The sequence below is a fragment of the Lemur catta genome, chromosome 10 (genome assembly GCF_020740605.2).
Source record: "Lemur catta isolate mLemCat1 chromosome 10, mLemCat1.pri, whole genome shotgun sequence".
NCBI classification, from domain to species: domain Eukaryota; kingdom Metazoa; phylum Chordata; class Mammalia; order Primates; family Lemuridae; genus Lemur; species Lemur catta.
Window position 1 is genome coordinate 1,180,615 of NC_059137.1, and position 22,565 is coordinate 1,203,179.

The following is a 22,565-nucleotide window of genomic DNA, read 5'->3' on the forward strand; positions in this document are numbered from 1 at the left end:
CAGGGCAAACATGACAAATTTCTCCCGGAGGTCAAACTCCAGCTCCTTCCTCCGCCCTGTGCCAAGGAGGGTGAGCCCAGAAAGAGTGCCCAGCCCCGGCCCAGGGGCTCCCTGCAGGGGACCCCCCCACTGTGGCGAGCCTGGGGTCTGTTGTCCCTGGGCCTCACCAAGCAGGGTGGCCCTGGGGCTGTCCTCGGGGCCTCCCTTCAGAGCAGCGGGAGCACCAGGGCGGAGCACTCTCCGCCTGTCTCCTGACCTTCCGACCCCGCTCTGGGGGAGCAGGGAGGGGTCAGGACCCTGTGGTGGGGAGGGGGCTGCCAGTCACACCACCTCTGGGCGCCACACCCAGACCTTCCCTGAGCATTCTTTGACCCGGGGGCAGCGCCAGGCCCTCCGTGGGGCACAGGGCAGGGGGGACCCACCTTCCCGGTGTCCCAGGGGGTCCTGGCCCAGCTGCCTCTCGGGGACACGGGTCCTGGCCCAGTGTTCGCAGGGTGGGCCTCTGTGGGAGGAGCCCAGGGTCTTTGAGGAGGGGCAGGTGGGGTGGGCTCAGGCAGGGAGCGCTTTGGGGTCCTGGAAGGGTCCTGCTCCCCACGCTTCCAAGGCAGCGCGTCCTGCTGGGTGCGAGAGCTGGGTGTCCCCACTGGTGTGCCCAGGTCACCCGGCCTCTCCCCTGCCCTGGCTCCCCCAGGCCTCCAGGCCTCGGGACAGGCTCCTGGAGAAGGGGCAGGTGCCCCCAGATCCTCTGAGGGAGCTGAGGAGTTCCCTCCCCGCCCCCTGTCTCCCTGCCAGGGCAGCCCTGCCACCGGGGTGGGCCCTGGGTACCTGGCCTCACCTGAGGGGGCGAGACGCGACTGCAATCGGGTGGTGCTCCTTGCTCTTGAAGGTTGTCACCAGCGTCCTGAATTGGGCCCTGTCCGCCTTCCTGAAGGTGCTAGTTACCCGCCAGCCCAAGGACAAACCACTTTCCCTGGAGCTGCAGGGGCTGGTGGTGGCAGGGCCAGAGCCCCCTGCTGCCTGCCCACCATGGGCAGGGTGGGGGCGGGGCCCGGCCACGGTCAGGGGTGGGCTTCCCGCTGCCCTCCCCTCACCTGCGCAGGACATGCGGGGGTGGGGCAGGCGCCCGGGAGACTGCCAGCTCCTGGGCAGGCCGCGGTCTTGCCTCTGACTCCCACGTGCCGAGGCTCTGCCTGCCACCGTGTCCACCTTCAGAGCTGTCTGCACCCACGCTGGGCTGGGGCCAAGGACACTGAGGGCTCGGCCCTGAGTCTGGGCGGGACGACGCCAGGCACCTGCTTGAGGGGCCAGCGTGTGCCCAGCATGGTTGGTGGCCCTGGCACCGGCCCCTGGCCTGGTCTGGGGCCAGCGTCTGTAAGAGTTGCTCCCTGGAGCCAGGGCAGGCGGGCAGCGGAGCGGGGGCGCTCCTGGGGGGTGGGGAGCGCGGAGTGCATCTTTGCCCGCAGGTCCAGTGCAGCGGGGGCCACCAAGGACAAGCCCCCACCCCCTGCACCAACACCACTGCTGGGGGCACTACTGGCACTTCCCACCCCCCTTGTCCTGGAAAAGGGTCCCCTGGGGGGGGTGGCCCTGGGGGTCCCTGCTGACCCAGGCCTGGATGTTCCCCAGAGAGACCTTGGCCTTGGCCTTGGCCTTACCACTGCCTCTCTGCAGCCCGGCTCTCAGGGGTCTGGTGTGCATGTAAGTTTCCGGGTTCAGGATTTGGCGGCCTGTTTGGGGGCTGCAGCCGGGCTCCCGGCTGGGGGTGTCAGGGCTCAGCTCTGCCCCGGGCGGGGACCTGTTGAAGGACACAGCGGCCCCTGCCCCACCGGGAGGGGCTCCCTGCTTCCACGGAGCTCCTCCCCAGCAATGGGCAGCCTGCTAGGGATGGGGTGCCGGCCCTGGGGGTAGAGGGAGGGCTGTCCCCTGGGCTCCACAGACGGGGGCTTGGACAGCAGACGTTTTTGCTTCTCACAGTCCTGGGGGCAGAAGCCCAAGGTTGGGCACAGTCTTGGGTTGCGGGGAGGGCCCTGCCGGGCTTGCAGGTGGCGCCTTCCGGCTGTGGCCTCCCGTGGGGGGCTCAGGTGTCTGTCTTCTAAGGCCACAGCCCACCCCCCGGAACCGCTAACCCTGACCACCTCCCAAGGCCCCGCCTCCCAGTGCCACCCCCTGGGGCTGGGCCTCAGCACAGGGGCCTGGGGGACACGAACTTTCCGTCCGTAGCAGCCCAGACCCACCCTGGCCCTCGGCCCCAGCCTCCGGCTCAGACATGGCACCAGGCCGTGGCTGCCCCAGTGAGCTGTCAGCGTCACCCGTGAGCACCCCTCGGATCCTCGAGCCCTCGTCAGGCCTGAGCTGGTCCGGGGACCAGGTCCTGCTCTCAGGAAGGCACAGGTGGCCTGGCAGAGGCCCGGCCGGCCCGAGGCCCAAAGCTGTCCCTGAAGGCTCTGGGAGGAGGGGGCCTCCCAGGCTGGGGTGGGGCAGCTGCAGCACCTGGAGCCCCTCCAGGCCTTAGCCCACCCTCCCTCTCTGCCGGCGGGTGGGCTGCGAATCCCACTATCACAGGGGTCCAGGAAGAGGGGGTGTGGGAGACCCCAGGCCAGTCAGTCCTACCCCCTGAGCATGAGGTCTGAGGCCACCTGGTACCAGGCGTCCCTTGGTGACTTGGGCCCGAAGTGGTGGCTTCTGGCCAAGGCCACATCTCTGTCCGGTGCTTGTCGTAGCCCCGCAGTGGGACGGCAACACCATCCTGTCTGGGCTCCTCTCGTCCCTCAAGGACTCAGACCCATGGAGGGGTGGTTAGTGCCGGCTCCTCGCTCAGCTTGTGCCTTGTCTCGCTATAGCCAGGGTCCCCTGACCCCTGCCCTCTGGTGACCTCTGTCGCAGGCTGGGCATTTGTCGTCCCCGCGTCCCCACGGTGCTGGGCTTGGCTCCCTGAGCTCGGGGCAGGGGTCGGGGAGGGGTGGGCAGCCTGTTGGCTTCTGTCCACCGCGGGGGACACTCGCTAGACACCCTCCCAGCTGACACCAGCCAGCAGCCCTCCCAGGGCAGAGCCCTCTGACGGGGACAGAGCCGGGGACAGAGCCAGGCCCGATCACCGCAGTGCACAGTTGCTGCCGGGCTGGAAACACCCGACCCTGGTTAATCCGCACAAACCTAAGACGTGAGATAGTTTCCTGCAAAACAAAACAGCTTTCCGCCAGCATTCCCCGCGGATGCAGCCCTCAGGGGAGCTCTCAGAAGAAACGACAGGGACAGCGTATCACAGAACAAAGGCCCTGCGTGTGCACACGTGTGTGCCTGTGCAGGCACATGTGTGTCTGTGCATGTACGTGTGCGTGCCTGTGTGCATCTGTGTGTGTGTGTGCGTGTCTGTGTGTGCGTGTGTGCACACAGATGTGGAGACTACGTTTCAGCCAAGCCCGGGCAACTGCAGCTCCCTCACCCTCGTGGCTGAGCTCCGCACCCTCCTGCTCTGAGCTCCCCCGGCCTCGGCCCACCCCCATTTCCAGTTTGCCAGGACACCAAGAGGGGGTCCCCGGGATGCTGACCTCGGGGGAGCCCCTGCCCGCACCCTCGCCTTTGTGCCAGCCGTGGGCGCACCTGCCCTGGGGGTGGGACTGCCCTGGAGCCGCAGGTGGTGAGGGGCATGGGGGCTGAGGGGGCGGGCCATGGGGAAGGCCCCACCTGTTCAGACGGTCCCAGAGGTCGCAGCTGGCGGGGTCGCCTCACCAGCCACTGTATCCACAGGTCTGGCCGGCTCAGCCTGCGCCACGGCCCCTCCCGGGGGCTCCTCCGTGGGGCCCCCACAGCTTTAGCCCCCTCCTGTCTTAGAATACCTGAGGCTGGTGATTTGTAAAGAAAAGAAATGTATTCCTCACAGTCTGGAGGCCGGGACGTCCAAGGTCAAGGGGCCGTGGGAGTCGTCACATGCTGCTTGGGGCTCCCTCCTTGCCAAGCCAAAGGCCCCGTCCCCTGACCCCTCTGGCCCTAAGCACCCCCTAAAAGCCCCACCTCCCATCAACATATGAATTTGGGGATGAAGCTTCCAGCACCTGCTTCCCCACCAGAGGGATCTCAGACACTGGGAGCCCTGGGAAACGGGGCCTTCTGTCCCTGCCCCGCCCTGAGGGTGCACAGAGGGACTCCCTGCCCCACTTGTCACACCTGGATCAGGGCCCAGGGCACCCTGGTCCTGCCTGTGGATGGGACGACCTCCTGTTTGGGGGTGGAGTCGGGGAACCAGGCCCGGGTTTCCCCTGGGGGGGCTACTGGGAACAGCTGTCCCAGGGGCTGGAGGCGTCCCACGGAGAGGGGCAGCCCCAGGCCTGGAGGCCTCAGGACCTGGGGGCAGGTGGCAGGGACGGGGTCTGAGAAGGGTCTCCAGTGGGCTGTGCACCCACAGTCAGGCTCCCGGGCTGGCCCCTCAGTCCCCCACCCCGACGACGAGGCCCAGCTGTCCCTCCTCCTCCTCCTCCAGAAAACCAGCAGAGTCAGCCCTGAGAACCCGCAGGCGGCTGGTTCCGGCCCAGCAGGCCCAGATGGTGACCGGGAGGGACGAGCAGGCAGAAGACACTGATCCGCCGCCCTGCGGGGCCCTGGGCTCGGGGCCCAGGAGCAGGGGCCCCCCTGCATTGGGGAGCGGAAGACGGGGCTGCAGGAGGGCTCTGTGTGGCAGACGTGTGGGTGTTTCGAGAACACGGACGTGGACATGGCCACGGGGCTGCCCCCACGGCTCATCCCGAGCTCGCCAGAGTTACCCTGGGGTGGCCGCACAGCGGCGTCTGTCCAGCCTCGACGCTCCCGCCCGTCCTTTCTGCCTTTTGGATTAAGTCATTTCTCTATTGAATCATTTTCCCTCTTAGCTTGCTATGAATAATTAACTCTTTTTTTTCACCATTTTAACCATTTCTAAGCCACCCACAGAACTTTCCACCCTCCCAGCCTGCTGCCCTGTCCCCAGGAAACACCGACTCCCCGTCCCCAGCCCGGCCCCAGTCCCATCTCCTGCCTCTGTGGGTCTGAGGATTCTGGGGCCCTCACACCGGTGGCTCCTGTGGGGTTTGTCCTGTTGTGACTGGGTGTGTCACGGAGCATGGTGCCCTTGGTGTTCAGCCTCGCGGTAGGGGAGGTCGGGACGTCCTTCCTTCTTAAGGCTGAAGAAGACCCCACTGTGCGGACAGACCACGTCTGCATGTCCGCCATCTGTCCTCCATCTGTCCTGGGCATGGTTGACGCTGCTGTGACCAGTGTGCAGACGTGTCCTGGGGACCCTGCTTTGTTAACTTTGCACTGTTGTCTCAGCAGCTGACCTGGAGGTTGTCATCCCCGACTCGTTGGTGTCCAACATGCGCTAGCATTTTTGTCATTCTCTGGGCAATGCAATTATTTATAACACTTGAGCTCCATTTATATCCTCTTCTATTCTATTTTTGTTGTCTCTTTAAGTCTAAACACATTTCGCTTCCTACAGGACCTGCTGCCATCGTCCCACACAGCAGAGGAGTGACACCGTCCCCCAGCTGGACTCCAGAACCCGCCCCCCCCCGCCATCCAGTGTATTTTTTACTGCAAGTCTGTTGGTCACGAATTCCTTCAGGTTTCATTTATCTGAGTTAGTCCTGGTTCTGTTTTCATTTCTAAAACGTGGGCTCTAGCGGGTTGCACGTGACGAGAGGTGGAATAAATGGCGAGTTTCGGGCTCCCAGCGGCCCCAGGGGGCGTCCCGCTCCCCCCACCCCCCGCCGGCGGTCAGTGGCCTCCGCCCTGGGCCCCTCTCCCCCTCCGGAGCCGGCCAGTGGATCCCACTGCGCAGCCTGTGCCTGTTTTCCTACATGGGGCCGGGCCGCGTCCGTGGCTGTGAGGTCCAGGCGCAGCTGCATCCCCACCCCAGGCTGCTGCCTCGGATGCACCGGAGCCGCCCAGGGCCCAGAAAGGACCGTCAGCTCTAGAGGGGTTTTCCTGGTCCGCGAGTGGCTCAGGCGGCTGGGCGGCTGTGGGGGCTCTTCCCTTGGCCTCTGCCTCAGTTTCCAGGTCTGGTGCTCTGCGGTGAAGGCCCAGGATCCTCCTGGGAACTGCTCTGGGCCCAAGAGGACCCTGCCCCAGGTCTGAGCACCTGGAGGGGCCCAGCTCCCTCCCCTCCAGGACTGGACCTCACAGACCCACTGTCTCTGCCCACCCCGGTCCCCATCCCAGGTCCCTCGTCCTGGGCCACCTCCTCTCCCAACAGTTGTCGCCGTACTCTGGCGTCCTCAAGGCGAGGGGCTCCCCGCTTGTCCCAGTCGGAGGCTGGCGTCTGGGGGCCCAGGCAGTGCTGGGGGCCCTGCTGGTCCTGGTGAAGGCTGAGGATTGTCCTGACGTGACTCCTTCAGCCTCGGACGCCTTTCTCGGGGGCTGGGCACCCTCTTCCCGCTTGCCCCGGGCCAGGGCAGCGTTCCCAGCTCAGCCGGGCAGGAATGCGGCCCTGGTAGATGCCCCCTCCCCACAGCCCAGGGGGACAAGGCCCCCATTTGCGGCACGGCTGTACCAGGACTCCTGGGACTTGCCCCACTTTGTATTTAACTGATATAAACTTTATAAAAGTCATGATTTTAAAACATACACGTCACTGGGTTTTAGTAGATCCACACGGGTGTGTGGCCCCTCGTGGCTGCCTTCTCTGCGTGTAGTGATTGTGAGGCTTGTCCACGGTGTAGCACGTGGCAAGCGTGTTCCTCTTGCGGCGGAAGGACGACCGCCACCCCGGCCGACCGACACTTGTGCTGGCTCCACGTTCTGGCGTGCTGACGCTGCTGGGACCACAGTGTGCAACGCGTGTCCGCTTTTCCTCCCACGCTGGGGGCCCCCAGAGGCCACAAGCCACAGAGGACACGGCCCCGGTCTCCCAGACCACACACGCACAGTAGAGAGACTCCAAAGTTAAAAACAAAAGTGCATCTGCAGAACGAAGGCTGCGGGTGCGCCCGGTGCGGGCGTCTGCCTGTCCCTGCCACGTGTGCTCACACACGCACCGGCCTCTGCCTGCAGCCCCACGGGTGCCCAGGACTCTGCTTCAGCCCCTCCTGGCGCTGCCACCCCGGCTGCCCGGCTCCTGCCGCCGTCTGCACTTGGCTTCGCAGGCCCGGATACAGACGCGGGGGCCCAGAGGGTCCGAGACCCTGTGGCTGGGGCCCTGCTTGCCCTTGAGCTGTCCACCCAGGGCCACGGAGGGCGTTCCCAGTGGCTCCACCATCTGGACACAGTCCTGCCCTGTCATCTCCACGCCCTCGGGGTCCCGGCAGCTGTGTCCCCCGGGATGCCTTCCTGGGATGAGGACGGGGGCTGCACCAGCTCTCAGATGCCTGGACTTAGTGCCCCATGGGCAGGGCCCCAGCCCATGGCCCTCCCCCACGTCTGTCCTTGCCTGTTCTGTGACAGCCGCCCTCCCCAGCTGCAGGGACGGCTTGGCTGAGGGAAACGGGGCCCAAGCAGGTGCCACCTCGCAGGTGGTCTCCAGGCATCTTTGTGCCTGGCAGGCTCAGGTGTGGCTGAGTGGGGAGCGGGGGACCCCGTGCAGCCTGTGTCCCCAGTTCAGCTGGACCCACCACATCTGTGGCCCTGGGTTTGCTGGTCAGCAAAGGGCACAGGGGCTTTCTTGTGTCCACTGACCCGTCCCGGGAACAGTGTAGGGCAGGGTGTCTAGCCAGGCAGCACGACCTGGTCCCGCTGTCCCTAGGCCTGTGGGGCCCCGGGCTGGGGGTTCAGGGGACTCAGTGACAGCTCTGGACGAGGGGACCCCACCCACAAAGGTGCTTTGTTGGTGCCGGCTACCACGTGGGCTGCTGGGGGTCCCAGGGCCAGCGTGGGTGGCCAGATGGAAGGGCCTTGGTGGCTCGGGGCATGTGGCCTCCCAGTCTTCAAAGGGCAGGGCTGTGCGCAGGCCAGCGTCCAGAGAAACGCTGCGGGCCGGGCAGCTGTGGCAACACCAGGCCGGCGTCTGCTGTGCTGACCCGCTGTCTCTTGGCCTAATCCAGACCCCTGGCCGCTGGGCAGTGACCACGCCCCCACCGCTCTGCCGGGGACGCAGCCCCTTCCCCCAGGGACTGCGCTTCAGTGAGCCCCTCCATCCGTCCTCTCGGGCAGGGGTCTTTGGTCTCTAGCGAGGCCAGAGACTGCCGGGCCAGCTCCGTGGCTGCCCTGGGCCGCAAGCTGCTCCCCTGCTCGGAGAGTGCGGGGCCCAGGAGCGGCTGCTCCGCTGTCCAGGCAGCCACCTCACGGGGGTGCTCAGGCGGGGACGGGGGCTCTGGGGCTGTTTCTGAACCGTCTCCTGACACCCAGTGGGGCCAGGTCTGCGGCTGCTTCTCCCACACCCCATCCGCAGGCCTGGGGCTCCCGCACTGGGGCCACTGCCTGACCGCCGCGGGGTCCGCTGCAGCCCCTCCTGCAGCCCGAGCTCTGGCCGGCCGTGGGAGGGGGCCGCGAACTCACACAGCTGAGGGGCCACAACGATGTGCAAAGACACACACACACACACACACACACACACACACACACACACACGTGTGCTCACACGCCGTCTCCCCGAGGGGTCCCCAGGAGCAGCCCCACAGCCCTGCAGGGGAGTGGCCCTTGTTCTCGAGACTCGCCCACCCCAAGGTCAGGCCGGGCACACTGTGGACTCCATGACCAGTGTTTATTCTCCTGCCAGTGGGGTTCCAGGCTGCAAGGCCGGCGGCCAGGGCGGGGCCACTCTGCCCGTCAACACATGCCCCCCTCGGGCAGCCACTCTGGTGGGGAGACAGAGGGGACGGGGGAGGGAGAGACAGGTCGGCACCCGGAGGAGAGGCTGGGACGGGGCTGGGGGGACGCACCCCCAGGACGCTGCCAGCCGCTCTCCTGCCCCAGCCCCCACCCCACGGGCCGCAGACTCACTGCAGACGCCGTGCAACGAGCCCGAAGGTGTGTGCGCAAACGTGAACGTGCTCCTGTGCATGAGTGTGCAGTATGTGTGCATGTGAGTGGGCGTGTGCAAGCATGTGCATGTCAGTTTGTGTTTGTGTGCACATGCCTGAATGTGCCTATGGTATGACAGCCAGGAACCAAGGGCACAATGGGAAACGCTCCAGGACGAGAGCGAGGCCTTGCGGGCCGGGGCCACTGCCCAGGACAGGCTGCCCGAGGCCCAGGGCACCACCTCCTGGGGTGAGCCCAGGTTCCCTGTGAGCAGGGCTGGGTGCAGAAAGGAGGGGCCCCCCAGACAGGGACCCGGGTGTGGGGAGGGGGTGGCCCCGGACAGGGACCTTGGGTGTGGGGAGGGGGTGGCCCAGGACAGGGACCTTGGGTACGGGGAGTGGGTGGCCCAGGACAGGGACCCGGGGTGTGGGGCGGGGGTGGCCCCGGACAGGGACTCAGGGTGTGAGAGGAGGCGGCTCGGAGCCAAGGATGGCAGAGACCAGGGAGCCATGAGACCCTCAGTCCTGGCCCAGGCTGGGCTCTAAGAAGAGGCATTTGGGGCCAGCCAGACCCCACACCAACCCACGGGGACTGGGGGCTTGCAAGGCCCAGGGCAGGACCCCTGTCCTGCGTCAGGTCCCCCAGGCTCCACCCTGCCTCCCGCCATGCACGCTGGTGGCCCTGTTACCGGCCAGGTCTGGGAAGGCGATGTTGTTCTCCGAGAAGCCCTGGGTCCGGCCCAGGCAGATGAACTTGTCGATGGTCCCGGGTGGCAGCATCCAGTTCCTGCCTGTGGCGGGCGGGTGAGCACAGCATGGCTCTCAGCGCTTGGCGTGGGGAGCGGGTGCACAACCTGCGCCGGCCACTCGGGGTCGGGTGGGGAGGCAGGGTCCGGCCCCACGTCCGGAAGCACCAGCCCCCCCGGGTGTGTGCAGGGCTGGGGCGAGGCGGCTCACACAGCAGGCTGACTCTGACGACCGTCAGGCTGCCCGCGGGCCTGCGGGACAGCAGAAGGGCGAAGCTGGTGTAGTCACTGTCCACCACCCGGATCTCCTCTCTGTCGGACCCTGGTCCTGGCGGGGACACAGACGTCAGGTGCCCCCCGGCCAGGCCCCGTCCCTCCCACCTGTGGCTGTCTCACCCCTTCTGTGGTCCACCACGAACTGCCCCGGCTGGGCCTCCGGTATCATCACATAAGACCAAGTGTCGCAGCGCGGGCCCCTGGGGGAGGGCAGAGGCAGAAGGCTCCGGAAGCTGACCAGGCCCACCCAGAGGTGCCACCTGAGAAGAATTTAGCTGGTCGTCCGGAGGGGACCGCGGCAGGAGCCGTGAGTGGGCCCTGCCCATCCCAGCGGACACAGAAGACTGAACCTGTCTCTCCTCCCCAGCCTGGGGGGGTCTTGTCCCTGGGGCCCTTCAGGCCGCCCTGCGACCCTCCTGGAGGGCAAGGTGTGATTTCTTCCTCCGAGGAGCACAGTGGACCTCTGAGCAGCCTCTGACCACCCTCACGCTGGGGGCTCCTCTGTAGTCGGAAACAGACCCCGAATCCACGTGGATGTGCAGTGAGGAAGAAAAGACCCCTCTGGGAGGGCCGGTGTGTCCAGCGGGCATCGCCCTGGCGCCCGAGCGGCGAGCCCTGGACTTGCTGAGTGCGGCAGGGGCCGAGGCCGACAGCTCAGGAGAAGTGAGGGCGCAGGGTGGGAGTGGCCGTCTGGGGCCTTGGGCTGTCACTCGGCCCTGCAGCTTCCTCGGTCCTCAGCAACACCTCCACTGTCACAGGGGCCTCTCGCGGTGAACGTGCTTTTCAGAGAAGTGACAAAGTGCAGTCCAGCCTGCGAGGCCGGGGGGTGGGGGGCAGGGGGAGGCTGCCCAAGTGGCGTCATGGTGGAGCTGGATTTGTACGGGGTTCCCTCCCCCGCCAAGCCCCCCAGCTAAGCAGCCACGGGTCCCAAGCCGAGCAAGAGAGATTCCCCAGGAACTTTAAACCCTTTGGTGGGGGGGTCTGCGTGGGTGAGGGTAGTTCCCAGTCCCCTGGAGCCTGGACTGTCCCCTGCTCTTGGCTTCTGGGAGCTACCCGGGTCTGTATGACAAGGCTCCTTGCCTAAGTGGGTCACAGACACTTCATGTTACATGAAACCAAAATCTCCAACCAAAGGGGTCACCTGGCCCTTCCCTCCCCTGGCAAGCTGGGCAGGTGATTGAGGAAGGTTGCTGGGCCTGTGTGGGGGGGGGTGAGGGTGAAGATGCCAGCAGCAGCGTCCCTGTCCCACAAGGTGGCTGCCCACTGAGGCCCTACTTCTCCCCAGCCAGGGTGTGGGTGCTGCATCCAGGCGGGCCAATCACAGCACCTGCCACCCTGGGTGCCATGATTGGCTCAGGAAGAGCACATGACTCAAAAAGAGCCAATCAGAGGCCCTTCCCAGGCTGGCCTGGAGGCTTCCCGCTTTGTTGGGATGGGAGCCCTGAGATGCTGTTGGCTCGGCTGCTGCCACTGTGCACAGAGGTCAGGCGGGGACAGGCAGAGCTGAGGAGGGGGCGGGGCCTGAGCACAGTGTTGGAGCTCTTGGATCCCGCTGAAATCCCTCCGCCTGCCACATCCAGGTCTGTGACCCAGGAAATGCTTCCCTTCTTTGCACGCACCCTCCGAGCTGGGTCTGGTCATTGGCAGCCAGGCACAAAGCCGCCATGCTGGCCTGAGCATCACAGCCCAGGGGGCATCTGAGCCATGGAGCCGCTGGCTCCTGGGACACAGGCCTGGGGTCCTCACCGGCTCGCAACGGCAAGGACAGCCACTCACCGGGTCATGGCGTTCGACACCGTAAAGTGGCCCCGGGCAGTCAGCTCGAAAGTCGTGGTGAAGGGGACCAGCAGCGCCCTGTGCTCCTTCCTGAAGGTGTTGCTCGCCAGCCCGAGGACGAACCACTCCCCCTGGAACTGCAGCGGCAGCTGGTGGCAGGGCCCGGAGCCCCTCCCACGCGCCCTGCACAGCCCGGAGCCAGGACCCCTCTCAGGGCAGTGGGGCTGGGCCTGTGCCAGGGACGCTGGTCCGGCCTCCCTGAGCCTCAGCTCCCCGCATGTGCGGGGGGTGCAGGAGGGAACGGGAGACGCAGGAAGGTGTGTCCAGGGTCCCTTTCTGTCAGGGCTTGCGCGCTGGGCCCTGTGAGCAGGGCCTGGGCCCCTGGCAGCCTGAGCCGACTAGCTGCACTCCCTGGGCAGCGACCCTGGCTTGCACGGTCTCCTCTCCCCCCAGACTTGGACCCCGGCCAGCTGCCTCCCTTCCTGGAAGGCCGCGTACCTGGTCTCCTTGGAAGCTCTGCATCCCGGGCTGCACTGGCTGGGAGCTCTGGGTCTGGCCCCACAGGACGTCCGGCAGTGTGAGCAGCAGCCACGGTGCGCACCAAGGCCCCATCCTGGCCACCGCCTGGCCTGAGCAACGGGGGAGGAAGTGGCCGTTGGCAGGCGGCTCAAGACTCACCTCCGAGGGCCACCTGGCAGGGGCCCCTCCCCAGCACTGGCAGGAGGAGGGGCAGGTGCAGAGGGGGCTGGGCAGGGCAGGGCCTCCCCGAATCTGCGTGTCCCCCGGGGTCTCCTGGGTCCCCACCAGGAGGGGCAGGGCCCACTGTGTGCCCCAGGCCTCACCTGTGGACCCCGAGTGCCCGGCTCTGCACCCCCTTGGCTCCCTGCCCCCGGCCTCCCCCTCCACAGAACGTCTCCTCCCAGGCGGAGAGCCTGACGGGACAGGGCCCCCAGCGGCCAAGCCTGCCCCCTGCGGAGCCCTGGCCTGCCGGCCCCAGGGCGCTCCGCCTCCTGACCCAGCGTGGGCCGGCCGGCCGTGCAGGGAGCAAGACAGCAGCTATGCGCCCAGTGGTGAAGGCTGGTCAGACGGGCACAAGGACAGGTGGGGCCCTGAGGAAGACACGGGCACCCCAAGAGGGTGACTGAGAGCATTTCCAAGGACCCTCTGCGCAGAGGGGAGAGCCAGGGCCGGCCGGGGGTTCCGTCACCCTGAGCCCCACAGACGACAGGCTGGGGAGGAACGGCCACTCCCAGACCCTCCCCTCCTCACTGCCAGCTGGGCCTGGGGGTGGCTCCGTACTGTGGGGTCACTAAGGTCATGCCGGGCACCTCTGGCTCATGGTGCACCCGAGAGTTGCTGGCGTGGGCCCCTCCTCCCCACCCCCAGGTCCCCATCCTGGGCAATGTCCTCCCCTCACCCAGCTCTGCGGACAGGGGACGTGGGGCCACCTGGGCCTCAGTGTCCCTATGGAGGGGCAGTTTGCTGTGCCCACTGGCCAGCACATCCTACTATTCCAGGGCCGAGCCCAGGATAGGAAAGTTGCAGACAACACAGTCGGTTGCCCCAGCTTCTCCTGAGCCTTCACCTTCCTCCATCCCCCTCCCAGCCACCCGGGCTCCAGGGCAGCAGCCCTCAGCCCTGCGCCCAGCCTGGCAGGTGCCCCCCTTCCCACACCTGTCCTATCTGCAGGGCACTCTGGGGAGATTTGGGATCACAGTCAACCGCATGTTCCAAGTAGGGGACAGCCCCCTCATGGACCGCCCCACCCACGCAGGGCCTTGCAGGGGACCCAGCCTTCCCGGCTAGCTCAGCTCGAGCTGCACCCTGTCCCGAGCAGCAGAGGCCGCCGGGCTGTGTCCTTGACATAGAAGGTCCCTGGGCCTGGTGCAGGGCCAGGCCCCGGCTCCCACCTGTGCCCACGCCTTCCGCCCAGGGGTCGGGGGCCTCTGGGTGGCCCCTGGCAGCTGCTGTCAACTTTTTTGCACCCGCTCCCTCTTCCGGAGCCTCCTGGGCGGGACAGTGGGTTGGGTGCCTCCCCCACCCTGGCAGCTGCCTCGCTGCTCCTGTTAGATACCATGGTGGGGGTGGGCATGTGCGCTCCACCCCGCCAGGCCCTGCAGGAATTCCCCGCGCTGCGGCAGCACCCTGCCTTTCCCACAGGGCAGCCGGGGCCCCCAGGCTCATGAGGGCCCCCAGGTCCCCTGAGGCTTGCAGGTCTCAGGCAAGACTGCTAACAGTTAAATGTCAGTTTCCATAGATTTTAAAAGCTATTTTTCGTCTAAGGTGTTGAAAATCACCTGTTAGAGTTGAAGCGCAAAATATAAATTGTAAGAAATACTTAAAAAAAATTTTTATTTGTATTTATTTATTTTCTTTGAGACAGAGTCTTGCTGTGTCTCGGGGTGGAGAGCAGAGGGATCACCACAGCCTCCGCTCCTGGGCACAAATGGTCCTCCCGCCTCAGCCTCCGGAAGTGCCAGGATTGCGGGCGTGAGCCACTGCGCCCACCCAAGAGACGCTTTTGAATAAAAATGATTCTCATAGAGCTATCATAATTTCATTTAACTTTTGAAAATTTTACTAGGGCTTATTAAGTAATTGTGTGAAAATAAAATGCGCTGCCATCTCAGCGTGGGTGTGGAGAGCCCCGTGGCTGCAGGGCTCACGCGGCCCGTCCAGACGGAGATGTGGAGGGTTAGGCCTGGGCCACGCCGCCACCGACCTCGGCACCCACGGCTGTCTGGGAGGGTCTCTGGCACCACCCAGCGGACACTCGGCCCTCCCTGAGGGAGGAGGGCTCGTTCCTTCCCTAAGAGGGAGGAGCCCACAGACCTGGCCAGCTGCCCCAGCACAAGAGCCTCACTCTCTGGCGGGCGTGGGGCTCTCCCCGGGCTCTGGCCACATGGCTGAGGGTCTTTAGGAGTCGCCAGCTCTGATTCTGGAAGCCCATGTGATGCAGGTGCCCCGTGGTCTGTTTTGGGGTCTCGGACCTGGAGCCTCAGGAGGGCTCGACCTCCTGGGCCTTCTCCCTCCCAGGTGCTGGCAGCCGGGCCCCGCACCTCCCCCAGCCCTGTCTGCCTGCCCTCCCGGGACCCCAGCTGCGCAGCAACACTGGGTGGGCACAGCAGGGCGAGCCCCCCCAAAGGACATAGTGACCCCCCAGGCAGCTGCGAGCTCCTCCCACAACCACCCACCCAAGCCCCATGCCCCCTGTGCTTGTCTGGACTGGGCCAGCGGCAAGGTCAGCAGAGCCGGGCCAGAACCTCCGGGGATGGGACCGTGGTCCTGCCTGCTCTGTGGCTGCAGCCTGGGTGTCCTGGGTCCTCCCGCGGCCTGAGATGCCTCCATCCCACCTGGTCCGTGGGTGGCTGCATGCTGGACTTTGAGCTCCAGGGTAGGGACCTGCCCTCCCTGTGGCCCCGGGACCTGGTACACCGTAGGCACTTCAGAAATGCTTATGGGATGGATGCCGGGGGCCAGGCCGGGCCTGAGACAGGAGCGACCCCGAGGCCAGTTCCAGGCCCGGCTGGGCTGAGCTGACACCCAGCTCCCGGGCGCCCGGCCCCAGCCCAGGGCTGCAGTTTGCCCTCAGGACAGCACAGACCCTCCCCCCAGTTCTCCCAAAAGGTTCCCAAGGGGACACAGGACTTGAAGGTAATGCCAGCAGGGCCCAGATGAGCAGCGCCAGCCCCTGACCCTGGTGGACCAGCTGGCGCAATAGCTTGGCTGGGAAGAGGCTGACACGGACAGTGGTGGGTGGAGCCGGCCCCTCCAGGAGGCAGCCTGGGCTTTGCAGGACAGCGGCCAGGGAGGGACAGCCCTGGAGACAGGCTGGACACCAGGACCCCATCAGGGCACGGGGTGCGGGGGGCGTGTGCCAGGAGGATCACCACCAGAGAGGCTGGAGTGGTGACCTCCAGCAAACAGAGCTCCGGGGCGGGCGCAGGGGGGGTCTGGAGAAAGCTTTCGGCGCCGGGGCAGGTCCAGGGTGGACAGAAGGAGTCAGGGGCCCCGTCTGAGATGTTTAATGAGAACGCATTCCCCCCACACCACTGAGCTTGGGGTGCAGGGACAGCCTCCCAGGACAGACGACAGGAGACCCCGTGGTGGGGTAGGCTCTGACCCGTGGCCGTGACCTCTTGGTGGTGCCCGGGGCTCTGTGAGGAGGGGCTGCAGGCGCCTCCTCCAGCGGGGTCTCCTCCGGCAGGGTCTTCTCGTGGGCACGGGCCTCACCTCCTCACCTCTGCGGCAGAGAGGGGCTCAGCACACAGCACGTGGCCCTGGCTCGGCTGGCCCGGCCCTGCTGCCCACTCACCGTCCAGGATGTGGAACTGGTCCGCAGCCTCGCAGAAGCCTGGGGGCCCAGGCAGGGACAGGGCTGATGGGGGCCTCGGCCCGGGGGGGGACGGGAGGCTGAGCAGGCGCCTGAACCCACCGGAGACACTCACCGTACTTGGGGAAGAATAAGACCTGGTCCTCGGTCAGGTTGGCCTCCTGGACCCGCCGCTCAAACCCACTCAGGATGGAGTCGCTCACAGGGAGGGAGCGGGCTGTGGGGAGGACAGGCCTCCTGGGGTCCCGGCACAGGCAGGGGGTGCCCCGGGAACAAGGTCTGTGCGTGTCTGGGACTCAGCCCCCAGCTGTCCCCTGCCCCGACACTGGGCCCTGTCCTTGTCTGCACTGTGCCAGCGGCAAGGTGGGCAGGGCTGGGCCAGGCCAGGACTTCCAGGGAGCCCCCCAGGAGGAGGGTCGGGATGGGGCAGGGGGGTCCGTGTGTCCATCTGGGCTCGCCCAGCTGGCCCCCATGGCAGAGCTCCGGGCGCCACACACCGTACAGCTTCACCGACAGCCGCCCGGCCCGCTCCAGGTACAGGATGGCGAAACCTTGGTAGTCGGTCTCAGCGACGACCACGTGCACGGCCCCGCGGGCGCCTCTGGCTGGGCAGAGCCACAGCAGCCACGTCAGCCCCTGCCCCGGCCTTCAGCCCTGCGCCCGCACACCCGGCCACCCTCGCCTCACCTTGGAGCAGGAAGCGGCCGGGGACCCCCGTGTCTCTGTAGAGCTGGCGCACCTGCCAGCAGATCCCATCCCTGGAGGGCGGGGGTGGGAGGAGGCATGGCGGGCGCAGGGGTCCCACCCCAGGACAGGTCCGGGCCACAGCCGGGGTGGGGTTGGGGGCCCGGGTGAGCGGGGCTGGGGTTAGGGGCTGTGTGGGGACTCACAGCTTTCGGAAGGTGCTCACGGCCATGGCTGTGCCCTGGGGAGCCACGTGCAGGGCGGTGGCCTCAGCCCGGTGGCCTTGCTCTCGCAGGACGCGGCAGGCGGAGCCCACGGCCACCAGGAGCCAGGTCCCTGCGAACTGGCGACCGCGGCGGGGGCTGCAGGGCACGGAGCACGGCGGCCGGCGCCCCCAGCGCAGAGCGGCCCCGCCCCGCCCCGCCTACCTGCCGCGCGTCGAAGCCCGCCTGGGGCTGCAGGCTGCCGACGGGGGCGGGGCGCCGGGGTGGGCGCCGAGGCCCCTGGCCCAGGGAGCCGGCCGCCAGGAGCAGAGCCACGAGGAGCACGGTCCGCGAGGGCGGCATGGCGGCGACAGTGACAGGACTGGGGGAGGCTGAGCGCTGGGTCCTGGGTCGGAGTCCACTGTCCAGAGCCGCCAGGAGCCCAGCCCAGGACGCCCACGTCCCTCCCCGCGTCCGCAGCCTCCGCACAGGCCCGGCCCGCCCTGCTCCTCCCGGCAGGTCCCTGGCACCGTGTGCTGCGTACAAAGTCCAAGTTGGCCTCCAGCTGTTTGTCCATGTCCCCCGGCACCCCTTTGCACGTCCATCTCCCTTAAACCGCCACCAGCTGGTCTCATCCCCACGGTTAACATCACGGGGTTCGTGAAACCTCTTCCTCAGGGTCGGACCGCCGCGAGCGCCAGAGGCGGGTCTCGAACCCTCGGCCCATAACCTCCCCCCGCACACGGCCCGCGGCCACCGTTCCTCCTGGCCGCCAGGGGCGCCGCTCGCAGGGAGCCCGAGCTCGCGCAGGCGCACAAAGAAGAGCCTGCAGGCCTTCAGGGCCCGAGGCGCAGGCGCACGAGAGGCCGGCGCGGACGGCCCAGGCACTCGGCCTTCCACGGCCATCGATGCTCCGGGGATCGTGGTGTCGGGCCTGGCGGGCTCCGCCGTAGAGACGCGAGCGCGGCGGCCGGAGCGGAGGGTCGCGCAGCGGGCGGGGGCGGCCGCGGTGAGTGCGCCTGGGCTCTCCCGAGCCTCGCCGGCCCTGTCCGGGCCCGTCTGGCTTTGTCCGGCCGTTCCCGGCTTGGTCCGGCCCCGTCTGGCCTTGTCCGGCCATCACCTGGGCTCGTCCGGCCCCCCGCCCTGGGCGAATGGACGCGCCCCAGCCCGCCGGGCAGTGGCCACACTCGCTGTCCGCCCTTCCGGACTTGCCTAGGGCCACAGAGCAGAGACCAAGGGCCAGCCGCGCCGAGCCTCTCCTAGGAAGGAAGTCTGCGCGGTGCTGACAGCTGGGAAGCCTCGGGGTGGCCGGGCCAGAGACGGGAGAGCTGGGGGGTCACAGCTCTCCGCTGCTGGAGGGGCACCCAGTGTCTCCCTTGCCCGGTGTGGGGCGTTGCGGGGGCTCCCGTTGCGGGGCAGTGCCGGCGCCCCTCCCCACACGCTCAGGCCAGTGGAGTTCTCGGCAGGGGCAGTTGGTGGGGCTGGAGGAACAGCCCATGCGCCCCTGCTCGGCGCGGGGGCAGCCGGGTAAGGGCAGCTATTCGTGGCTTGCAGGGCCGCCCGGGCAGAATGTCACGATGGACGAGGGGGGCACGCCCCTGCTCCCCGACTGCCTCATCTACCAGATCTTCCTGAACTTGGGCCCCGCCGACGTGCTGGCTGCCGGGCTGGTGTGCCGCCAATGGCAGGCAGTGTCCCGGGATGAGTTCCTGTGGAGAGAGCAGTTCTACCGCTACTATCAGGTGGCCCGAGATGTACCCAGACACCCAGGTCAGTGACTGCGTGGCCCCGAAGTCCCCGGGGGCGGGCTGGGTGGGAGGCTGGGGTCGGCCCCACCCTGTTCTGTAGCCACAGTTCCAGGACCGTGCCCAGCTCTGCATGGCCCTGAATATCCACCTGGCTGACCCAGGACTGTTGGACCCAGCACAGGTCACCTCTCAGAGCACAGGGTCTGGTGTGAAAGCCAACGGGTAGACCAGGTCACTTGGGGGTGGGGAGCACAGGGGTCTCCGGGAGCTGCAAGGTGTGCCCTCCAGCTGAGGCCTAAGCTAGGACTAGTGGACATGGCAGCCTCCGGTCTCCAGGCTACCACTAAGCTTGTCAGATGTGTTGCAGCCACGCTCTGGGCACTTGGCCCTGACTGCAGGAAAGGAGGCTCAGGCCCAGGGGTGACACTGCCCCTCCTGCAGCGGCCACGTCCTGGTATGAGGAGTTCCGGCGGCTCTATGACATGGTGCCCTGTGTGGAGGTGCAGACGCTGAGGGAGCATTCCGACCAGGTCCTGCACCTTAGCTTCTCCCACTCGGGATACCAGTTTGCTTCCTGCTCCAAGGACTGCACCGTGAAGGTGAGGATGCCCAGGTGTCTGGTGCACCCCTCCCCAGCCCCAGTGCTGAGGGCCTGGGACCAGGCCTCCCAACCAGGTAGGGAGGGTCGGGCCAGAGGTGAGAGACGGGCCCATTGCCCTGCGTCCAGTGGCAAGGACCAGGTTGGGAGAACCACCTCAGCCAGGACCACTGGGGACTGGGAGGAGGAGAGGGTGACCCTAACTGCCAGCAGAGAGGAGAGGGCCCCCAGGAAGATTACTGCGTCAGAGGCAGGCCCCCAGCTCTCTGTAACCATGTGCCTTGGGGTGGGTGATAGCTGGCTGGAAGGTATCCCTGACCCATGTCACCCACTGCTACCCCCGCTGTGCAGATCTGGAACAACGACCTGACCATCTCGCTGCTACACAGCGCGGACATGCGGCCCTACAACTGGAGCTACACCCAGTTCTCCCAGTTCAACCAGGATGACTCGCTGCTGCTGGCCTCTGGGGTGTTCCTGGGGCCACACAACTCCTCATCTGGTGAGATTGCCGTCATCAGCCTAGGTGAGCAGGGGCCCTGGGATGGGCCACCTCCCGCCCCCTGCTGGCAGCTTGCCCAGCCATGGCCTCCCCTCAGACTCCTTCGCGCTGCTGTCCCGGGTGCGCAACAAGCCCTATGACGTGTTTGGCTGCTGGCTCACGGAAACCAGCCTCATCTCTGGGAACCTGCACCGCATCGGGGACATCACCTCCTGCTCAGTGCTGTGGCTGAACCACGCCTTCCAGGTGTGGGCAGTGTGGGGCTGGGGCGGGGCGAGGCAGGGCTTGCGCCAGGCAGCGGGCTGCCCTCCCTCTCCCAGGCCCGGCACCCACCCAGCTGTGCTCCGCCCGCAGGATGTGGAGTCGGAGAACGTCAACGTGGTGAAGCGGCTCTTCAAGATCCAGAACCTCAACGCCAGCACCATCCGCACAGTGATGGTGGCTGACTGCAGCAGGTTCGACAGCCCGGACCTCCTGCTGGACGCTGGAGACCCTGCTGCTCCCCACTGCTGCCGTGTCTTTGACCTGGGCAGCGACAGTGAGGACGAGGTGGCTGGCCCGGCCCCTGCCCACACCAAGGAGGGCTTGCAGCGATTCCTGGACCGTATGTTGGACGGGCGCACGCAGCCGCAGCTATCAGAGCGCGTGCTGGAGACCAGAGTGGCTAAGCTGCTGGCCCAGGGCCACACCAAGCCCCCTGAGCGCAGTGCTGCCAGCACCAAGAACAAGTACCTCATCTTCACCACAGGCTGTCTCACCTACTCCCCACATCAGATCGGTAACGGGCAGGGCAGACCTGGCTGGCCTGGGGGGACCACTGCTGGGTGCTGCCCTGGCCCCACTTCAGGCCCAAGAGCTTGGGGGGAGGCTGGACAGGGGTCCCAGGGGCCAGACAGCACGTGAGTCCACAGGCAGTTTGGATCTTCCATCTGCTCCTGGGGATGCAGGCCCAGGCCTGCCCTTGGTCCTGTGGGGGCCGAGTGATGAATGGCAGGACAGACGCAGGCCGGGCTCCAGCAAGCGAGTGACCAGATGGGCCTCTCTGGTTCAGATGTGGGGGCCCCGAAACAGGCAGACCCACGGACCTCTGGGGTGCTCAGGAGCTGAGATGCCCTCAGGGTGGCAGCTGTCCCGGAGGTGATGTCCCCCAGGGCAGGGTGGGGGCTGTCCCGGAGGTGACGTCCCCCAGGGCAGGTGGCGGCCCTCACCCTGGCCTTCTGCACAGGCATCAAGCAGATCCTGCCACACCAGATGACCACAGCCGGGCCTGTGCTGGGCGAGGGTCGGGGCTCTGACGCCTTCTTTGACGCGCTGGACCATGTCATTGACGTGCACGGCCACATCATCGGCATGGGTCTGTCGCCCGACAACAGGTAGTTCTCCTGACAGTGTCCCGGGTGGGGTGCCGGCAGGTGGCCTGTAGCTAGCGGCGTGCCCTCTGCCCAGGTACCTGTACGTGAACAGCCGCGCCTGGCCCAGTGGTGCGGTAGTAGCCGACCCCATGCAGCCACCGCCCATCGCAGAGGAGATTGACCTGCTGGTGTTTGACCTCAAGACCATGCGGGAGGTGAGGCGGGCGCTGCGAGCACACCGCGCCTACACGCCCAACGATGAGTGCTTCTTCATCTTCCTCGACGTCAGCAGAGACTTTGTGGCCAGGTGCGGGCTTGGGTGGGCCAGGGCCCAGGGCAGGTGTGGGCACCCCAGGTGGGCAGCAGGTTCACTTGGCGCTGTCCTGCAGCGGGGCTGAGGACCGGCATGGCTACATCTGGGACCGCCACTACAACATCTGCCTGGCCAAGCTGCGGCATGAGGACGTGGTCAACTCTGTGGCCTTCAGTCCCCAGGAGCAGGAGCTCCTGCTGACAGCCAGCGACGACGCCACCATCAAAGCCTGGCGCTCACCGCGTACCGTGCGCATACTCCAGGCCCCGCGCCCACGCCCCCGCCCTTTCTTCTCCTGGTTTGCCAGCCAGAGGCGCTGAGGGGCACACTGGGACCCTCTGAGGACACCAGCAAGAGGCCCTGTGGTTCCGTCTCGAGCCAGGGGGGCAGAGAAGCTCAGCTCGTAGCTGTAACGCCTTAGAAAGGGGACGGCCGGACCCCAACACGCTCTCGCAAGCAAACCCACCACACAGCCGTGATGCTGAGCACTAGGGCGGCCGGTGTGGGCAGCGCCAAAGACCCCTCACCAGCCGCCCGGTCTGCTCGGGGTGCACAGACACTGGAGGCCCCGCTCCTCCCCCACCCCTGCCCCTGGGCGGGAGGTTGGTTCGCACAGCCCTGAGCCAGCCCCTGCCCAGGGGACTTGGGACAGTCAACGCTACACACTCTCAGCCAGTCCCGCAGGGCCCCGGCCGGCAGAGGACTCCGTCTCTGGCACCATGGTGTGTGCACCTGTGGTGCTCGGGGCGTGCAGGTCAGCCTGCCGTGGGCCTGGGCGTGCTGCATGTCCCCTCGCCACCTGTCTGGGGCCCGAATAAACAGCTGGCCACAGCATACTGTCGTCTAGCCTCTGTCTGCAGGGAGGGGGCCCAGAGCACGGATGGCTGTGGTGGCCCCAGGGGTGTGGGCCTTATGGCCACCACCTGACAAGTGCCAGGAGGGAGAACAAGATGGAGGTGCTGGCACAAGTGTCCACGTCCAGCTACTGTGTCACACTGCCCTGTCCACCCTCCGCGACCTTGAGGAGACGCCTGACACATCTGCAGCGGGTGCCAGTGTCCGGGGCCTGCCGGGATGAAGTCCAGGGGTGGGGCTGCATCTAGCCCG

The 22,565-nt window shown here is 66.8% G+C and overlaps 3 protein-coding genes across 9 annotated transcripts; 1 reads left to right on the forward strand and 2 right to left on the reverse strand.

Annotated features, from left to right (window-relative positions):
* Window positions 1–8,649: 8,649 nt before the first annotated feature.
* Window positions 8,650–12,648, reverse strand: LCN12 (lipocalin 12). Its single transcript, XM_045562017.1, has 7 exons — window positions 12,568–12,648; window positions 12,224–12,354; window positions 11,726–11,862; window positions 10,070–10,149; window positions 9,885–10,001; window positions 9,617–9,718; window positions 8,650–8,762 (listed from the first exon to the last, which is right to left on the reverse strand). The coding sequence occupies exons 2-7, from the start codon at window positions 12,335–12,337 to the stop codon at window positions 8,734–8,736; spliced, it is 579 nt and encodes a 192-aa protein (XP_045417973.1). The 5' UTR covers window positions 12,338–12,354; window positions 12,568–12,648; the 3' UTR covers window positions 8,650–8,733.
* Window positions 12,649–15,734: 3,086 nt separating this feature from the next.
* C8G (complement C8 gamma chain) lies at window positions 15,735–18,386 on the reverse strand. 4 transcript variants are annotated; one of them, XM_045562015.1, is made up of 7 exons: window positions 17,171–18,386; window positions 16,949–17,085; window positions 16,746–16,816; window positions 16,556–16,663; window positions 16,174–16,275; window positions 16,041–16,079; window positions 15,735–15,968 (listed from the first exon to the last, which is right to left on the reverse strand). In XM_045562015.1, exons 1-7 carry the CDS (start codon window positions 17,849–17,851, stop codon window positions 15,955–15,957), a joined length of 1,152 nt encoding a protein of 383 aa, XP_045417971.1. In that variant the 5' UTR covers window positions 17,852–18,386; the 3' UTR covers window positions 15,735–15,954. The 4 variants fall into 4 exon arrangements, with proteins under 4 accessions (XP_045417971.1, XP_045417970.1, XP_045417969.1 ...); XM_045562014.1 differs by having other exon boundaries at window positions 16,041–16,103; XM_045562013.1 differs by having other exon boundaries at window positions 15,735–16,079.
* On the forward strand, window positions 17,901–22,292 carry FBXW5 (F-box and WD repeat domain containing 5). Of its 4 annotated transcripts, none has more exons than XM_045562009.1 (9): window positions 17,901–17,954; window positions 18,500–18,715; window positions 19,135–19,292; window positions 19,643–19,817; window positions 19,891–20,039; window positions 20,148–20,571; window positions 21,019–21,166; window positions 21,240–21,452; window positions 21,535–22,292. In XM_045562009.1, the coding sequence occupies exons 2-9, from the start codon at window positions 18,523–18,525 to the stop codon at window positions 21,776–21,778; spliced, it is 1,704 nt and encodes a 567-aa protein (XP_045417965.1). In that variant the 5' UTR covers window positions 17,901–17,954; window positions 18,500–18,522; the 3' UTR covers window positions 21,779–22,292. The 4 variants fall into 4 exon arrangements, with proteins under 4 accessions (XP_045417965.1, XP_045417966.1, XP_045417964.1 ...); XM_045562010.1 differs by lacking the exon at window positions 17,901–17,954 and adding an exon at window positions 17,988–18,391; XM_045562008.1 differs by lacking the exon at window positions 17,901–17,954 and having other exon boundaries at window positions 17,988–18,715.
* The last annotated feature ends 273 nt before the right edge of the window (window positions 22,293–22,565 follow it).